We start from the raw sequence: 18,394 nt of genomic DNA, 5'->3' as shown, positions 1-18,394 counted from the left end.
TTGTGATTTTTCCAATTTACTTGGTTGGATATATAAATTTAGTGCTTTTTCAGAAAGTAGTATTTCAGGTTTTTTGTTTTGTTTTAGCATTTATATTATTCCCTGGTTTTCTAAAGGAACAGAACCTGTCGAATGAATTCTCTCTTTCTCTCATACAGTGAAGGGCATTTAGTAGTGAGGTTTACAGGCTGGTATCCAGATATCTCAACAATGGCTGCTTAGCAATGGAAAGGCCAGAATCCCATTCAGTCCACAGTTAGTCTACACTGGAATCCTGAAGAATTGGGTTCTGATACAGGTGAAGGAAGGCCTCCACCCCAGGATAGATGAACTTGCCAACAAGAGCGAAGGCAAACAGATGAAAAGCAAAAGCTTCATTCTTCCATGTTCTTTTATGTGGGCTGCCACCAGAAGATGTGGCCCAGATTTAGGGTGGGTCTTCTCACCTCAGATAATTCAGTTAAGATAGTCGCTTACAGGTTTGCCCAGCTGCTTTGGTTTTGATTGATTACAGATGTAGTCAAGTTGACAACCAAGAATAGCCATAACAGTGTTATGTTTTGTATAGTATTTTAGTAGATCCATTACCACTTTAAATTATTGTTACTGTATTTTAGTAAATCCATTGCCACTCTAAATTATTGTATGAGATTATTAAGGTACATACTGCCATTTATTTATTTTGAGACATGGTCTCACTAGGTAGCCCAGGCTGTCCTGAAATGGACTATATAGCTGGCCATAAATTCAAAAAGATCTCTCTGCCTCTGCCTCCCCAGTGTGCTATCACATCCAGCCCTTAGGCTACATACTCTACATTAACTGCTTAGACAATTTTTTGTATGTGTTTTCATGCATAAAAAATATTACTTATATCATTAAGGTTAATAACATCTGTTCCTTATCTGAATTTAAGGATGTAAAATATAAAAATGAAGCTACTTAAGTTACTTAAGACTATCTGAGGTTGGACAGTGGTGGTACGCTTCTTTAATCCCAACACTCAGGAGGCCGAGGCAGTCTGATCTCTTGAGTGTGAGGTCAACCTGGTCTGCAGAATGAGTTCCAGAACAGCTAGAGCTATGCAGAGAAACCCTGTCTCAAAAAAGTAAAAACACACAAACAAAAAGACTATCTGAGAACCTTACATTTATTACAGAAATTTTTATTATTTTAATGAGGAAATATTAATGGGTGCATTCATACAAACTTGACATCAGAATTTTGTGGGATTTGTTGAAGAATGAAATCTGCATTCAAAGAGAATCTGATTTCCATAAAACTACATAAGGAGCTAGCTGTATTAAATTTATATATAAATTTGTATCATGCCTTAATGCTGGTTTTTAAACAATTGAGAACACATGTAGAAAGATAAGGGAAATCAAGAAAACTATAAGAAACTGAATATTACCTATGAATCATCAATAGGTGGCTTTTTTATCTGTAGCTTCCTCAGACTCCTGAATTATTTTAAGTTACAAGTATATTGTTTCAGCCATAAATATTTCATGTATTTTTAAAAGATGAGATTTAAAAAAAAAACCCTCTAGTATCACTGATATCTCCAAATAGCTAGTTGGTGATGATATGTCTCTGTTTCTCCCCAATTTTTATAGTGTTTTTTTTTTTTTTTTGGTGGAATATACACTATCCTGATAATACGTGCAGAGTGACTGGCTGTTTGATATATAGCTTCATTATTTTTATTTTCTCCTTTTCAAAGTATTCATTGAGAGCTGCACGCTCATGTTTTATATCTTCTCCTTCCATCTGTTCTCTGTTGTAGGTGATGATTAATATTTACTATTGATATATCTTCTGGTAACGCTGCTGTTAATCCTAAACAGCTGTATAACCAAATCACCACACAGAAATTGGGTTTATTTAATTAACCCAGCTCACAATGTTGGGCAATAGTTACTCCCTCTTAAACCTCCAAGCCCTTATAGTTTCCTAACATTTAGATTTTACCCATTATACTTGCTTTTTGTGAAATCTTAGGTCTGGTTCATTTTCCATGTAGTTCCAAGATCTCTCCTACAGCTCTCTCTCCTCTCTCCTTCTCCTCCCACTCATTTCCTGCCATTCTGGCTCCTCCCCTCTTTCCTGTCCTCTGGCTCCTCCCATTGCTCAACTTTGTGTCTAGTTGATTTATTTTGGCCTGTTTACACAAAATTGAGACAGGATGCTTAGAATACGTTTCACAGTACAATATCTGGATTGAAACCAGAGAGTGGGGGAGAGAAATCAGCATTTGAATGAACAAAGGTAAGGTATATACATTTCAAAAGAACATTATATCAACAGTTCTGTATAGTTGGAAGTTGCTTAGATTTCCTTACAGGAGTGCTGAATGTTAAGCACTGTGTAAGTCTAAGCATGTATGCTGTTGGCCCTCCTGACTCTCTGATCAGCACTGCTATTGATTATTTACTGGGCTATTCCCAGTAAATAAGAGATCCCTCCAATTAACAATTATAGTTGACCCTTTAAAAACACAGATTTGGAATTGTGACAGTTTAAGAAACTCTAATAGGCAGTGTAGCCTAAACATATTTTTAAAACTTAGAGAAAGTTAAGTATGTTTTGAATGTATATATGTAGACAGTCTACTTTTATCATAAAACACAGACCTATTACAAAAAGTAAAATTTGTCAAAACTTACCTCGTAGTCTGTACATGGCAGCATTCATAGTAGAGATGTAAAATGCACAAGCTGACTTCACTGCAGGCTGCTTTGTGGTCCTTGCATAGCCACTTCCTGTCGCTGTGGTGGGGGTCATGTGCTGAGAGCATCTGCTTAAAACTGACATATGTCCTTGTGTCAGGCAGTCATCTCCAGTACAGTGATTATCATGGAAAAGAAATCTTTCAGTAGCTGGGTGACAGAGTGAGTCAAAGCCAGCGCAGACAAGTTAGTGAGAACCTATCTCAAAATAAAAAAAGTGAAAAGATAGTGGGGAGATAGCTTAGTCTTAAGACCTTGTCTGTGTTTAATCCCCAGTACCGCAAAAGGGGAAGAAAAGCAATCTGTTTTGTTTTTTTCACAGTTCATACTATGTTACAACATATAAAATATGTGTTACTTTATGTTGCTGGTGTGGCCTCTGGTCAGCAGCGGGCACTCGGACTTAAGTTTTGGAAGCGTCAAAACATAAGGATTTTGGGAGGTTTTTGGTTTTTTTGTTTTGTTTTGTTTTGTTTTGTTTTGTTTTCTTTCCTTCATGATATGTGGGTTTGGGGAGACACCTAATCCCTGAAGTGCTTGGTAGTCAGCTGTGTCTGGTTAATCTGAAGCAGCTCCTATAAGGAAAGGTAGAATAAACTCTTAAGACAATCTGTCTTTAGCTAATGGTTTTTGAAGAGGTGAATTGGGATTCCAGCATCTTCTAAAGGTAACTGATAGTCTTCGGCTTAGTATATGGATTTAGGTCTAAAAGCATTTCTTATTTTTGAATCTTCTTTTAAAAGTCCTTTCTATTTTTATTTTTGTAGATACTCAAATTGTCTGATGTTTTAGTGGTGATTCTACCATTATTCTTGAGTCCTTTTAATATGAGTCCATGAGAAATAACTTGAAAGCTTCCGTTCTTTGTGCGGTGACAGCGTACTTACACTGTACTATCTTGTATGTGTAAGCTGTCATTTCCTTGGGGAATTCTTCTTTTAAAAAGACATTTAAATTTTATTATTACAGTGCGTGTATTTGTGTGCATGTCTAAAACTGTTAGGGTCACTTTTCCTCCCTTGTTGAGGCAAGGTCTTGTTTCTGTTGTGCTGTCTGTTCTGGCTAGTTAGCCCAGAGCCTTGAGCTTTGAGGTTTTCACCTCTCGTGTAGCTGTAGGCTTGCTGAGGTTACAGATGTACGTCTTTGCATCTGGCTTTCTTCTGTGAGTCCTAACTGAGTTTAGGCCATGTCTTTTGTGTGGCCGGAGCTTTCACCTGCAGAGCCTTCTCCTCGGCATGGGAGCCTGCTTCTTTCAGTAAGAGCCTGTGTTTAGAAATCCCAGCTACTGGGCTGCTTTCAGTTAATTTACTTGTTGGTGGTAAGGTTGAGTCCAGGGCCTCACGTATGCTAAGCATTCACTCCTGCTTAGCTACACTTTTCTTTTTAAGGAAAACCTAGGAGCCTGTCTGTTGCTGCCCATTCAGAGTGATGCCTGTAGGCATGGCACTTAACTATTCAGTCCTGACCAGATTGAGAATGTGGTCCTTAGATACCAACGCCATTTCTCACTTGTTTTAGCACACAATATGCTCTCAGAACTGCAGTAGTATTTTGATACTTTCCTTTCCCCATCCTTATCTGTGGGTATTCTCCAGGACCCTCAGTAGATGCCTAAAGCACAAATAGTATCAAACTTTTCCCCCTTGATACCTGTGATTAGGTTGGACACAGATAAACAGTGACTAACAGTTGTAATATATACTGCAAAGTATATTTTTAAAGAGGATGAAATGGGACTCCTGGGTCAAAGTGAAATTGCCTAAGTAGTTTTGCTAAGTCTGGAAGGGTTTTAGTTTGTGTTATTGTGAAATATTGGTGCCACTTAGGAGACATTTATTCTCTTAGAAGCTCTTAAGAAATATTTTCATATTGCAGAATACATTTATTTGTCAGGTTTGTTTCAAAATTATCACCACTCAATAAAAACTTTATAATAGAAGATTATCCTCCTAAAAGCTGTCATGGTTTTAACTAATTTTGAAAGTTGTACTGTATGGAACCCTACTTTATAAGCAAAGTTGCTGACATTGAGCTCTTCCTTTTCAAGTAATGCAGTGTATGTAGTAGAAATAGTTATATTAAATTTATATTTAATATAAAGTTAACATTCAGAAATGTTAAAAAAAATTACCCCAAAGACAGACTTATTTATTATTTGTTTATTTAGATGTGCCTTGTCCTCCCTGGCCCAAAACTCATGGTTGACCTGCCTCAGCCTCCCAGCTTTTAGGGTTGCAGGTGCCAGCATAACTGACTAGAGCTTTCTCTTTTTCTTTTGTGTGTTCGCTTGGGTATTTTTAGTTTTGTAGTGCTGGACATTGGACCCAGGGCCTTGTTCATGGTAGGCAAGTGTCCTGCCACTGAGCCCCATCCCAAGGTAGAAACTCTAAATTTTCTAAAAATTTACTGGAATATAGAAAGACTCACTAGTTTAAAATAAAGCATATATGAGTAGAAGGGGACCAGAGAGAAAGCAGATAGAGAGGACAGTGAGAGTGTAAATGTGAGTAAGGCAGATTGTAAATGTGTGGGAATGTGGGAATGAAAGTCATTATTTATTTTTCTTTTCTTTTTTTGTGAGACAGTTTAATGTCCTTTACCCTGTAGTCAAGACTTTGAACTCCTGATCCTCCTTCCTCTACCTCTCCAGCGTTGGGATTATGGGCACGTTTGTATGGTGGGAATTGAATTTAGGACACATGCGCTGTCTCAGCTAAGTCGCATTTCTGTTCATGTTTTGGGGAGAGTACATATGTAGGTCAGAGCACAGCTTGCAGGAACCAACTCTCTCCTTCTGTCACAAGGTACCAGGGATCAAATTCAGGTCTTTAGGCTTGGCAGCAAGATCCTTTGCCCTGGGGCCATCTCACTGGCCCCAAATCCATTATTTTGGAGAGTTAATATATGCAAATGACAAAGGAAAGATTACACAACTTAAACCCCTTTTCCCTGCCATCTAAGCAGATTTTCCTTTGACATTTCCCCTTACGTTTTGAATTTTGAAATTCTTAAGTATATTGGGTTTTCTAGGTTTTTCAGCTCATTTTTATGAAGCTATTGGATTTGTGGTGAGAAAATATTTTGTGGCTGAAGACAGTTTTAGTTATATCCTCTAATAATTTTAAAGATTTTAATTTTCTATACGTAAGCATTCTGCCTTGCCTGCCTGAATGTATGTACCATATGTTTGCCTAGTACCTGCAGAGGCCAGAAGACAGTGTTGGACTTTCTCCAGTTCCTTTCCTACAGACGAAAAGGAACTGAACTCAGGGATCCTACAAGAACAGCAAACACCTTGAATACCTGGCAGCCACCTCTGGCCTCTAATGGCTTAGAGTTTAGTGACCTGATGGCTGATGAACAGTGATTGACATTTAGCATGACATTGAGCTGAGTCACTCTGTTCCTGTTGCTATTTAGATTATTTATATAAAAGAATAGGGCCTGCCAAATGTTAGGGACTTGAGTTTTCTGAATAAATGAGTGGCTGATAGTCACTAAATTGTTAATGAAGAAAGGAATTTGAACAGCTGATAATTCATCTGTAAAAAGCAATCATGAAATTTATCAAGTAGCCAGGTGGTGGTGGCACATGGCTTTATCCTAGCACTTGGGAGGCAGAGGTAGGCCTATCTCTGTGAGTTCAGGGCTAGCCTGGTCTACAGAGTTCCAGGACAGCCAAGGCTACATAAAGAAACCCTGTTTCAAAAAACAAAAACAAAACAAGTAATCAGGTTTTCTGAGCATACTTAACTGTTTAGACTTTAAAGAAACAAAAAGTAGAATCCTGGAGATGAAATGACATTATGACAGTGATTTTTGCTCATTAAAGGTCTCCATTTTATTAAAACATCATATTGTTAGTAAGTACCGTCAGCTAGAAAAGCTCTGTCCTCTTGAAATCGGAGTAAATTTATGGGTGTTAGTGGGTATATATAATGTTTTTCTCTTCTCTTGGTAGGCATTTGGGATCACAACTTTGTGAATTAGAAAAGCTGATTGATAAAATGATGATTGCAGAATTTTCCACTTACTCTCACAGTGACTTAAACCGACCACTGGAAGGTGAATGTCAGGTTTTAGAAGAGGTACGTGTTTGAACTGTGGGGTCCAGTTACTGTCTTCGCTCAGCGTTGCTTGCTCACAGCCTTAATTACAGCACGTTCTTCTTAGGGTCATGGCGAACAAAATTACCCCACATTTCCACGTCTGTCAGACTTTTGAATTTGTGTGCTAGTCGAGTGCCTTTAGTAAGTGTAAATGCTTAGTATCCTATGAAGTTGGAAATTGGAATAATGTCGTAGCTTATTTAGAAATAAGAGTTGAAATGAGGTTTTTAAAGGTTACAAGCCAAGTTCAAAATAGAGCTAGAGGATGACTAGGATGTGTTTAATTTATATACCATGGGTGTGTATCCACTGGGGTTTCTCTTCTGTAAGAAGTGATGGTTGTGTGGTAATTTGTTAATCATCCAAATTCACTGATCATCTGTATACACACCTAAATAAAACAAGTTGTATTTGTATATGTATGTAAGTATATGTATGTCCAGGCTTCACTACCCTGGTAATTTTGCAGTGAAGATTGTTGCCAAAAACTACCAGGAAAAAACAAAAATGAATCTAAAGTTCCTGCTTCATAATGTTTTAGAGGGGTGCGTATTAGCAGTTCCACTCAGAGTCCAGGTCGGTCTTCCGGTCGCTGGGTTCCTGACTGGTTATAAGTATATGAAGGTATTCTTGAACTATGGAAGTGAGGATAAAAGACCTTTCAGCATGGTTTGTCACGAGCCAGCTTCATTTGCCACACTGTGTAGAATAGGATTTACCTGCTGGAGAGTGTGGACTCAAATCTGATGTCAGGTTTGCCGAGGAAGGGTTCACGTCACGCTCTGGAAAGCGCCACTTCCAGGTGTGTAGGTAATCTGAGGTCTGACGTAACCATTCCGATAAGTGTTTCTGCTTTTATATTAAATTTCAAATGTAAAATCATACATGTTTCTTTTATTTTACTAGGAAAGATTAGTATCTCTTGTATTTGGGCTTTTGAAACAAAGAAAACTTAATTTTTTAGAAATCTATAGTGAAGAAATGATTATTACGGCAAAGAACATCATTAAAGAGGTATTGTACATCTTTATTTAATATATGATTTAAAACCTGTGAAGTTTTTGTCACCTAGTAATATGTAAAATAAGCAGATAATAGTAATACTTGATCATTTTGTTAAAAAATTGTATACATGGAAAAATAAGAGAAGTGTAGCCCTACCAGCCACGATCACTACTTTAAGTTGATACGGGTTTCTTATTGTTGCTTTACACGTGAATTTGGACAGATTTCAGAACCCACATTAGCATTTTTTTGATTTATTTTACAAAGCTTCAGAAACATAGGCTTTATGGTTCTGTACAATTGTACAAACATGTTGGTTAGACCTGTATTGTCTTTCTTTCAATGTGGAATATTTAAAGTTTCAATTTGATACTGTAAGTAAAGCTGAAGCCCTCTTGGGGAATAACGTTAGCTTGTTTCCATGTTTAAGCTCTTTCTCAAGAGGGTGGAGAGGATGGCTCAGTCAGAGAGCATTGTCTGACCCTTGCAGCCAAGGGTGCGCTTACAACCCCAGCACTGGGGAGGCAGGTAGCCTGGGGCTGAACTGCAGGCCAGCGAGCCACCCTGCCGAAAGGAGTTAGAGAGCCTTCCTGAGGATGACCCTTCAGGTGGCCTCTGGCCTCCATGGCTGCACACAAACATGCATGACCAGGGGAACATGTTCGCGCACCCATGCAAGTATACAAAGGAGCAGCGAGAAGACGTTTTCTTAGACCGGTGTGGCAAGGCAGGGCTGTTGGTCGGAGACTGAAGGATGTTTAAAGTTTAATGCGTAAACCTCAATTGTTATCTTACTAGTTTATACCCCCCCACAAGCATGTAGATGTTAGCTCCCTTTCTGCCCCGCTTAGAAAGTTAGTAGCAACCTGAAGTCTTAGATTCTGCCCTGCTGCCGGGGATTGAGCCAGGCTTTATGTTGGCCCCGACTCTGCCTTGTTTTTAGTTTCCCCTGGTCTTTGCTTTGATGTTTTTTTAACTTAGATAATTTTACAAAATGTTTATTATGCTTAGTCATCATTAGGTTGAATGTACATATATAAGTTTTCAGTGTTTATATAAAATACACAAAACTAACTGCTTTTTCTTTTACTTAAACTGGTCGAAACACTATTTCTAAATGGGTATAACCATTTTGGAAAAGTTTTTGGCAGTATTTTTTTAATAATGCTGGATATATATACATTACAGAATTTCTCTTCTTAAGTATCCACCTAACAGAAATACTGAGGTAAATCCATTCAAACACAGTAGAATATGCATGGCAGCACCGTTTGCCATTAGAAAAAAGGGAACATTCTGAATTGCATCATCAGAAAATAGAGTGGGTAGACAGAATTGTGGTGTATATACACACAGTAAATACTACGTCACAATGAGATTGAACGCATTATTCATAGCTTCTTAAAGCTGTGTGAATATAGTGTAAAACTAGACTCAAGGAGACTATACACTGCAGAATTCCGTGCATGTAAGTTTCAGACACAGGTGAAATGCATCTGTACCTTAGACATCTGTTATGTGCATGCCTGGTACCTGAGGAGGCTAGAAAAAGGCTTTGGCTTCTCTGGAGCTGGTTATCAGCCACCAAGTGGGTGCTGGGAGTTGAATCTTGATCCTCTAGAAGAGAAGCCAGTGCTTTTAACCACTGAGCTAACTACAGCCCAGTTCCTTTGCTTTTATTTCCTATGTGGGTGAGCATGTTTAGGTGCATGTGTGTGCACACATGTGAAGGCTGGAAGGCAGCCTTGGGTGTTCTCCAGGAGACATCCACCTTTTGTTCTGAGACAGTCTCTTAGTAAACCTGGAGTGCCTGATAGGCTGGGCTGGCCGGTCAGTGGGCCCCAGGTTCTGCCTATCTCAGGTCCCGGCGGTGGGATGCCGAATGTTTAACCACACCTGGCTTTGTAACAGGGATCTGGGGAATTAGGTTTAGGTCCTTATGTTTGCAGGACAAACACTTCACTGTCTGAGCTGCCCCTCCTTCCCCAAATCTCATGGTGTTCTTTTACATGAGTGTACAGATGAATCATGAATTAGTTGGGATTCTAAAGACAATTAACCAAGTTGCCATTTTTCTTAAATTGCAGCGTGTGATTAATAAAGTTTCACAAATAGAAGAAATAGACACAGATGTTGTTGTAAAGTAAGTATAAACATGTACGTAGCTTTGTATTTATCTGTTAGGGAAAGATGCAATTTAGGATTTTAAGGGGGACTAATCTAAGTAATTGACTGAAATTTGGCTCAGGGTGTAAATACATTTACATGTTTAAGAGATAGTTGAAATGAACATTGACAGAGTTCAGAAGAAAGATGATAATGTCCTTAAATATGGCTGTGTCCTTGGATAGAGGAAGCAATCATGAGGGAACTGACTCTACTCTTCAGGGAGGGAACTGGAGGAGCAGGTACAGTAGAGGCCACACATATCCACACCCACACCCGTTTTTCCTCATGTACTCTCTGTCATTGCTACGCAGTACAGGAGTTCATCTGCCTTCAGGTGTTTATTCCCTGCTGCCTTGGGGTCATTGTTCTTTTGCTTAAGATAAAGGATACTTGAAGAAAAGCACTGGTGCTTACCCAGTTGAATTGTTAGTGGAGGTTGTTGCTAAGTGATTATTGTGCAAGTAGTATATGCAGCATGGATACATTAAACAAAGGGATGATTCTAATCCAAAGTGGGGAGGGAAGGCACAGTTATCATATCACAATGGTGATAAATTGCTATATTTAAAAATTTTTTCCATTTAGTATTACTGCACTGTTTTAGATACAGATAAATCTAACAAAAGCGTAAAACTGGATAATGAGTTGACTGCTTTATCTTTGCTTTTTCTAGTCTTTATAAGGACCCTTTATTGGCCAGGCCCTACTGGTTGGCTTTTCAGGGCAAAGTTGAGCATAGAAGGGAATAGAGGGTGGTAAAGTGGCAGGGATTGAAAATAGTTTATTAGAGTGGGGCTAGCAAGTCTTCAGTTTAAATCAGTTAGCTCTATAATCAAGCTTCTGGTAGTTCAAGGAGTTTGGATATTTAATTTTAAATTGCTTGTGTCTAGACAGTTTTTGTTTTCAACTTGAGATTCCTATTCTTTTGAGAGGAATAGGGAAAAGTGAATGACTGGATTTCTCATTCATTTCGGTATCTAAACCTTTTCTGGCCAAAGATACGAACAGTGATGTAGATAGTTATTGAGTTTCTCTGGGCCAAACCCCCTGCGTGGAGCTTGTGGAGTATCACAGTTCCCACACTACCCCTGCTTATCTGCTTCGGAGTTGATTGGAGCAACTACTGCAAAGGAGTCACTTCTGGGGCAACCACAGGGGCCTGGAGAAGCTCAGGGGAGCAGTGCAGGCTGTCCGTATATACTTGACACAAATTAGAATCATTTCGGAAACACGACTGTCCGTTGAGAAAATGAATCCATAAGATTGGCCTGCAGTGATTGATGTGAGCGACCCCAGCGCATTGTGGGTGGAGCCACCCTCAGCTGGTGGTCCTGGGTGCTGTCCAATAGCAGCCGAGCAAGCCGTGGGGAGCAGACCTGTGAGCATCTCTCCTCCACGGCCTTGGAGTCAGCTCCTGGCTCCAGGTTCCTGCCTTGAGTTCCTGCCTGACTTCTCCCAGCAGTGGAGTGTGTGACCCGAGAGTTGTGAGCTAAAGTAAAATCTTCCCTCCCCATGTTGCCTGTGGCCATGTGCTCTCACAGCAATAAAAGCTTAGCTAAGGCACTGTAGTCTTCTCAAAGTTTGTAAAGAGCTTCATGGTATCCAGTACAAGAGTGCTTTCTTTTGTAATAAACTCATGGCTATTGCAGTGTTCACTGGAAAGATACAGTAATACGTTGTTTTAGTTCTATGAAATCTCTTTAGGGTGATTTAGGGTGATTCTTTTTTGTATTAACCTGTTTCATATTAGAAGTTATTAGAGCAACTATCAAGTAATGATATTGGCCGATACATCATTTTTTAAATGCACCATATGTTGCTGATAGCAGTTTTTTAAACCAATTTCTTTAATGTTTACAATTGTATAAGAGACATACTTTTCTCATGTTAAATTGAAAACGAGTGACCAAAGCAAGGGTCAGTTATTTGACAGTTACACATCCAGAAGCTGGATTAAGCAGCTGGGATTTTGAGCTGCTTTGGTACTGCCCAGAGTCTGCTAGCAGGCTGTCCTGCCTCACACAGATGGAAAGGTGCTTTATAGATTTGTGGTTGGAGAACCAGCAGGCTGTCCTGCCTCACACAGACGGAAAGGTGCTTTATGAATTTGTGGTTGGAGGAGTGGATTATTAAATCTGTTGAGGGAAATACTCTTCTGTCAGTAGTTCACAAGAGATCCTTATTTTAGCTAATGTCAGTATGCAAGTGTGTATTTTACTACTGCAGTGGTCACAAAACATTCTCACATGGGATTGCAGTGTGATAAGGACTTTTGCTGGTATACTTGATTGGACTAGTTAGAACGGTGTTTAAACAGGTAGAGTTTGCTAATTGACCTCTTTAGCTTAGGAGTCTGATTTTAGTTAGGGCTCTAGATAAATGGCACTTTATTTTTATGTAACATTTAGTATCTTTCCTTCCAGCTTATAGATGTCATCATATCGGTCCACACACAGTTATTTTGTTTAAAATTTTTTTATAGGCTTGCGGATCAAATGAGAATGTTGAATTTCCCCCAGTGGATTGATCTGTTAAAGGATATTTTCTCTAAGTTTACAGTTTTCCTACAGAGAGTTAAGGTAAGCTTACATATCATCAGTTGCCTGGAATATCTCTGAAATTCAGTCAGCTATCCAACTAGTATCATAGGATTGAAACGCATTTGTTTGTAGTCAGTCTTTATATACATGATGATGTCTTTGAGCTTTGGCTGTGGTCTCTTGCATTTCCCTCAGTCTACTTGTGATGTGTCTGTGCTGAGTAGGCTCACTCAGTCTCCACTGATTTTGGAGATTTGAACTTGGAGTCCGCTTACTTAGAATCATGTTCATCCCCCAAAGAATCAAATGCTCAAGAGAGAAAGCATTATATTACAAGATTTCTAACTATGAATGTCAAAGTACCTTATTTCTTAATAGTTCATAAAAGGTAGTAATTTATATAAACTATTTTTCATTCGCCTTGTTTCCATTGTTTGGATTTCCTCCATATCAAGTACCATTGTTTAAGATAGTAATATTGAGGTGGAGCTAACAATGTAGTAGAAAGAGACCTAAAAAAATAAAAAGGTAATTTTTGATGATAATAAATGTTCTTAAACAAGCAACAAAACCACAACAAAGCAGAGACAGCTGCATAGTAGGATCAAGCTGTTGTAGAGAGTCAGGGAGGAGCTCTTTGAGGAAGCTGCCATTGTTCCAGAACCCAGGTGCTGAGGACGGTGTGCAAAGGTTATGGTGAGGAGCACTGTGTAGAGGAGGAGGCAGAGGTGCTGGGTGAGAACAGTCTTGGGTGTTCAGAAAGCAGAACGAGCTGCTGTCGTGTGAGGATGGGAAGGAACGAGCTATTTTTCTTTTAAGCGGGCATATACTTCATCTCTGTGAGACAGGTTATGTGCCTGGAACAGAGTGATCGAGGTTAGCAAAATATACAGTGTTAATATATACAGTTAAGGGAAATTTCCATAAAAAACTGAGTACTCTGATTTCTGAGTTCTAGTGAACCTGCCTCTCTTCTTTTTCACAAATCACTGTTGTTGTGCAATTCAAGATTGATAAATTCAAACATTTTTATAGGACTTTGATTCATTTGAGATTATAAATGTTCAGAATTGTGTCCAAATAATTCTTGTAAATTTTAGGTTTGTGTTATTTAAATGCATCTTTTTAAAACGCCCCCCCCCCCCTTTTTTTTTCCGGTAGGCAACATTGAATATCATTCACAGTGTTGTTCTCTCAGTTCTTGACAAAAACCAAAGGACTAGAGAATTGGAGGAGATTTCGCAGCAGAGGAGTGCTGCAAAGGACAATTCCGTGGACACCGAGGTGGCGTACTTGACTCACGAAGGCTTGTTCCTAAGTGATGCTTTCAGAGAGGGCGAGCTAGCCGCTGCAGAAGTTGATACTACCTCTCAGAGAAACACTTCTCCAAGCAGCGAGCCCTGCAGCAGTGACTCGGTGTCGGAACCAGAATGTACTACTGATTCTTCATCCAGCAAAGAGCAGACCCCAGCAGCCGCCACTCCAGGAGGTATAGATATTATGTGAGTATAGTAGCTTGGTGAGAATGAGCCCTGTGAGCCATTTTCTAGTGTGTCAGCTTAGTTTTAGAACTGTCACCCTTTGCTTAGAATTTAACAAAGTATACTAATTTCATAAAACACAGGGAATACGTACTTCACGTTGAAAATGTGTAGTAGGCATGGGGGTGAGCCTTGGAGACAGTGGGGAGATGACAGGACCTTACAGCTGGTGAGGGACTTGAACTGCTTACTGAGATGCCCTTACTTCAGTACTGTGGTAGTAGAACTCTTCCAGGAACGCTTGACCATTACTACTCTGATCATTTTTCTGTTTTCTCTGTGTTCTGCTGCTTTCTTATTTTATATTAGTAATGATATGTTTGACGTAAACATTGGTTTTTCAGAGGCATGGGTTTCCTATGGATCACATTGCCCTTTCAAACATCACTTGTAAAAAATACGTTTTGAGATTATTTCACGTTTACGGAAAATTTGCCTGATGCCCAGTTGTGCTTATTTAGAATCCTGTCAGGAAGAGCTCCTGTTCTTACACATCTTCACTCTCTTCACTCTCATCATTTGTTAATCTTCTGCATGTTGGCCGTTTTGGAGTATATGTCCCAGGTGTAGTGGCTTTAATTTTTATTTTCGTGGTTATTGCTAGGAAAGCCTGTTTCATTAGTGTCTTCTGTCAGGCGTTATAGAAGGCCTTTGTCCACTTTCCTATTGGTTTTTTTCTTAGTGATTTCTTAGAGTTGCTTGGGTAAGCACATGTTTGCTATCCACCCATATTGCGAATGTCATTTCCCACTTCGTGGATTCCCACTTCACTCTCCAGTTGAAGTCTTTTTGGTGAAGAAGAAAAAAAAAAGCTATTAATTTTAAAGCTGTCCCTTTCACAGTTAGATTGGCAGTTTCTCTGTGATTGTTTTTTGTGTATTGTGCAAGATTGTCGTCCTTTTTCCTTCCTGTGTAGATAGTTATCCTGTAGACCTAACCCATTTATCTAAAATGTCATCTCACTTACTGTTCTGAATAGAGCACCACTCTGCCATAAATCAAATGCTCAGATGGTAGTAGTATTTTCTGTTCCTGTGTTAAAGCACCATGTCCACCGCAGTGGTAGAGTGCTGACCTAGCATGAGGGAGGTCACTCTCCAGCTTGTTTTTTTTTTCAAGAACATAGTCCAGAATTTGTACTTTTCACTGTCACTTATACACTAGAGGCTAGGCTGTTACATATGCCTTTCTGTGACGAAGCGTGAGAACTAGAGTCTTCAGCTGGGTGGATATTTGCCCGGCTGAAGCTCCTACTGTGGCAGAGGGAGACAAATACTGAAGGCCAGCTAGCAGCTTGTGGTGACATTGGAAAGTCTTACGCCACTTAGTAGTGGTTGTTTTTGTTCCTCCTGTTTCTTCTTATCTTCACTGTGCCTCACTTCATGTTTCGAGGTTTCTCTCATAATGGAAGATGAAGCTTAGGCACTGCAGACGGTCCCACCCGTGTCGAGCTGGTACACACACACCTGTGGGCTTTGCAGCTCAGAGGAGAAATGGCTGGAAAGTTCAGAGCAATGAAACATCTTTCCCAAGGAGAAGTTACAGCTAATTGAACAGTATTTAAAGCATTCACACTTTTGATTAGGTCACTGCACTATTTAAGAACTTGTTTTTGTTTGCTATTTTCTGTTTACATCTTTGTGAATTAGTAGCACATTGCCAAGAGTTCTAATTCCTTAGTGATTCCATGGCAAATTTTAGTAATTCTTCAGAAGATAAGACCTTATTTCAATAGTAAATTTAAACTTCTAAGGGAGCATTTTTGTTGGAGTTAGTGTTAGTACCAGACCGTTCATATAGAAATCGGGGTTTTTGGGCATGGGAGAGAGAACTCAGTGAAAAGAGGAGCTTGAGTATTATACTGGAACATGGAAAGCTGGCTGTGCTGGTGTGTTCTCCCCAGTGCTGGGGAGGCAGAGACAAGGAAATTTGCTGGCCAGTGAGAGGCCCTGTCTCATAACCAAGGTAAATGACTCCTGAGGAAGGAAACCGAAGTTGCTGTCTGTCTCCATTCGCATCCACCGTATCTTTGCCTCCCCCACCCCGTGAGACTATGGAGCAGGGAAAGTTCAGTGAGTAAGAGGCCACTTCTGGATCGTAGTCTTACTGTCTTTACTCCTGCAGCTGTCAGTGTCTACCTGCCTCAATATGAGAATCAGGCAAGACTGCTTGGAGAACACTTTCAGACTGTTAGCCCTGCCGTTATTGAAGGCATTAGTAAATAGGCTTTAGTGATCTTATCATTTTGAGGGATAATAAATGATAACTTTCTTCAATATCTTAACTCAGCTAGAGTGGTAAGTTGCTTCAAAGTAAAGTACATTAGAGCCTGTTAGTAATATCTTTGAAAATTGTCTCATTCAGTCAAGGGTTACAGATGTCACAGGCACTTAACGTGGCTTGTGATGATGATACTAAACTGAACTGTTGGCATAGCGGCAGTGGCCTTTATAATATGATTCTTGGATGAAAATAATTTAAAAATAGAAAAACCTTGCATTTTACGTCAAAATATAAACACAGCTATTTAATGCAGCTATCTTGAGGGCAACAGTGTACTTAGCACTTAAGTTCAGCCACTAAGTAAATCGTGATGATAGGAAGCAAGAACGTGCTCGTGAAATGCCGTCCCTCCCTCCCTCCCCATCCTCCCACTTCGGTACCTGGTGCATGTGTGCAGCCCTGCCCTCCACAGCTGCCACCTCGCACCTGCAGATTTGCCAGCCAGAGTGTGAGCTTTGTGTTAGGGCTAGGACAGCAAAGAAAGTTAGTCTTATATACTGTTACCATATACTTGAGCACCATTAGAACTTAGGAAAAATTGGCTATAACCCAGGCGCTTTCCACAAATGTGAATTTTATAGCTCTTTGTCCTCTTTGATATCACTTGTGGCGAATACTGTGTTTTCTGACTAAATCTCATCTTACCATTTTCAGAGTCAGTGAAGACATGAGATTAACTGACTTGGAGCTAGGAAAATTAGCAAGTAACATCCAGGAGCTGTTGTGTAACGCTTCAGATATATGTCATGACCGAGCTGTCAAATTTCTCATGTCAAGAGCAAAGGTATTTTATTTTCATAAAGCCGTGGAGAGTGTGACTTTAGAGATCCAAGTTATGTGGATCTATATGCCCTGTCTGTCACATTTTTAACTTTTTAACACTTGGTGGCATTACTTCTGTGGTCCTCTAAGAAGCTACTGAGATGTGAAACAATTAGATAAAAGAAATGGAAAAATAATTAAACCATTTTTTCAAAATAATTGCTTATTCAAAGGGCTTATTTAAAAATACAATACCCTAATAATTTTAATCTAATGTGCTGTTTTACATATATATATGTACACAAAAAGATGTTAATAAAATTTAACTTTAATATTATAAAAAATGTATAGGATAACTTATTAAATTCATTTGAATTACTGTGTTAGTTACAAAGTGATAAGAACCAACTTTAGGAATCTTCAGCTTTTGTTTTGTTTTGCTTTTCATGACAGGGTTTCTGTGTGTAACCTTGGCTGTCCTGTACTCGCTTTGTAGACCAGGCTGGCCTCAAGTTTTGTATCTAAAGTATTGGGAAATTTCATTTAAAGTATAAATAATTGTTTTTAATCATAAATATATCTAATGCAGTATAACTAACAGTAGGAAGATAAAAATAATCTTAACAGTTATTGAGCTAAGTCAGTTTTGTAGCTCATGCATATTATCCTAACTTGTCATGATGTGATATTTTTAAAACTTAGGATGGTTTCCTTGAAAAGTTAAATTCCACAGAATTCATAGCACTCTCGAGATTAATGGAGACGTTCATTGTGGACACTGAGCAGATCTGTGGGAGGAAGAGCACGTCACTCCTCGGGGCCCTTCAGAGCCAAGCCAATAAGTTTGTGAACAGGTTTCATGAAGAGAGGCGGACCAAACTCAGGTAGGACAACGTCCATTCTGTTCTTCCCTATGTAACACTTGTGTTTTAAAATGAAAGTCTGGTTCATCAGCAGGCAGAATTCCTCAGAGTGCCAAAGTAAGATCCTGTTTCTTCACTTCTCAGATGGAACTAGAATGTATGTTTCTGTTGAAGTCTTTGTCACGTGATCCTCAGTGTTTGTTTTTCACACAAGGGTAGCTAAACGGTTTTCTCTGCTGATTTTGACTGGGCTAAGAGATAGAAATAAGACTTGGGAAAAGTATTAGTTGTGTTGGTGTGTGGGTCCAGTTTGTCATGACCTTGAGCATTTAAGGACTGTCTGCTTGGTGGGCCTCTTGCTCCTTTCTTTTTAGCTAGAGATTGTTACTG

General features: G+C 39.3%; 1 protein-coding gene across 8 annotated transcripts in view; it reads left to right on the top strand.

The window, feature by feature from the left end:
- Nucleotides 1-18,394, top strand: part of Vps54 (VPS54 subunit of GARP complex) — an 80,127-nt gene that overhangs the window by 41,169 nt on the left and 20,564 nt on the right. For all 8 annotated transcript variants that reach the window (XM_060365196.1, XM_060365194.1, XM_060365195.1 and 5 more), the window contains 7 exons: nucleotides 6,694-6,820; nucleotides 7,748-7,855; nucleotides 9,934-9,989; nucleotides 12,498-12,594; nucleotides 13,717-14,057; nucleotides 17,034-17,163; nucleotides 17,844-18,025. In XM_060365196.1, the coding sequence (XP_060221179.1) occupies nucleotides 6,694-6,820; nucleotides 7,748-7,855; nucleotides 9,934-9,989; nucleotides 12,498-12,594; nucleotides 13,717-14,057; nucleotides 17,034-17,163; nucleotides 17,844-18,025 (1,041 nt within the window). The remainder of the gene's footprint in view (nucleotides 1-6,693; nucleotides 6,821-7,747; nucleotides 7,856-9,933; nucleotides 9,990-12,497; nucleotides 12,595-13,716; nucleotides 14,058-17,033; nucleotides 17,164-17,843; nucleotides 18,026-18,394) is intronic.

Source organism: Meriones unguiculatus, chromosome 12 (assembly GCF_030254825.1).
Source record: "Meriones unguiculatus strain TT.TT164.6M chromosome 12, Bangor_MerUng_6.1, whole genome shotgun sequence".
Taxonomy (NCBI): Eukaryota; Metazoa; Chordata; class Mammalia; order Rodentia; family Muridae; genus Meriones; species Meriones unguiculatus.
This window is presented reverse-complemented; position numbering and strand designations above follow the sequence as displayed.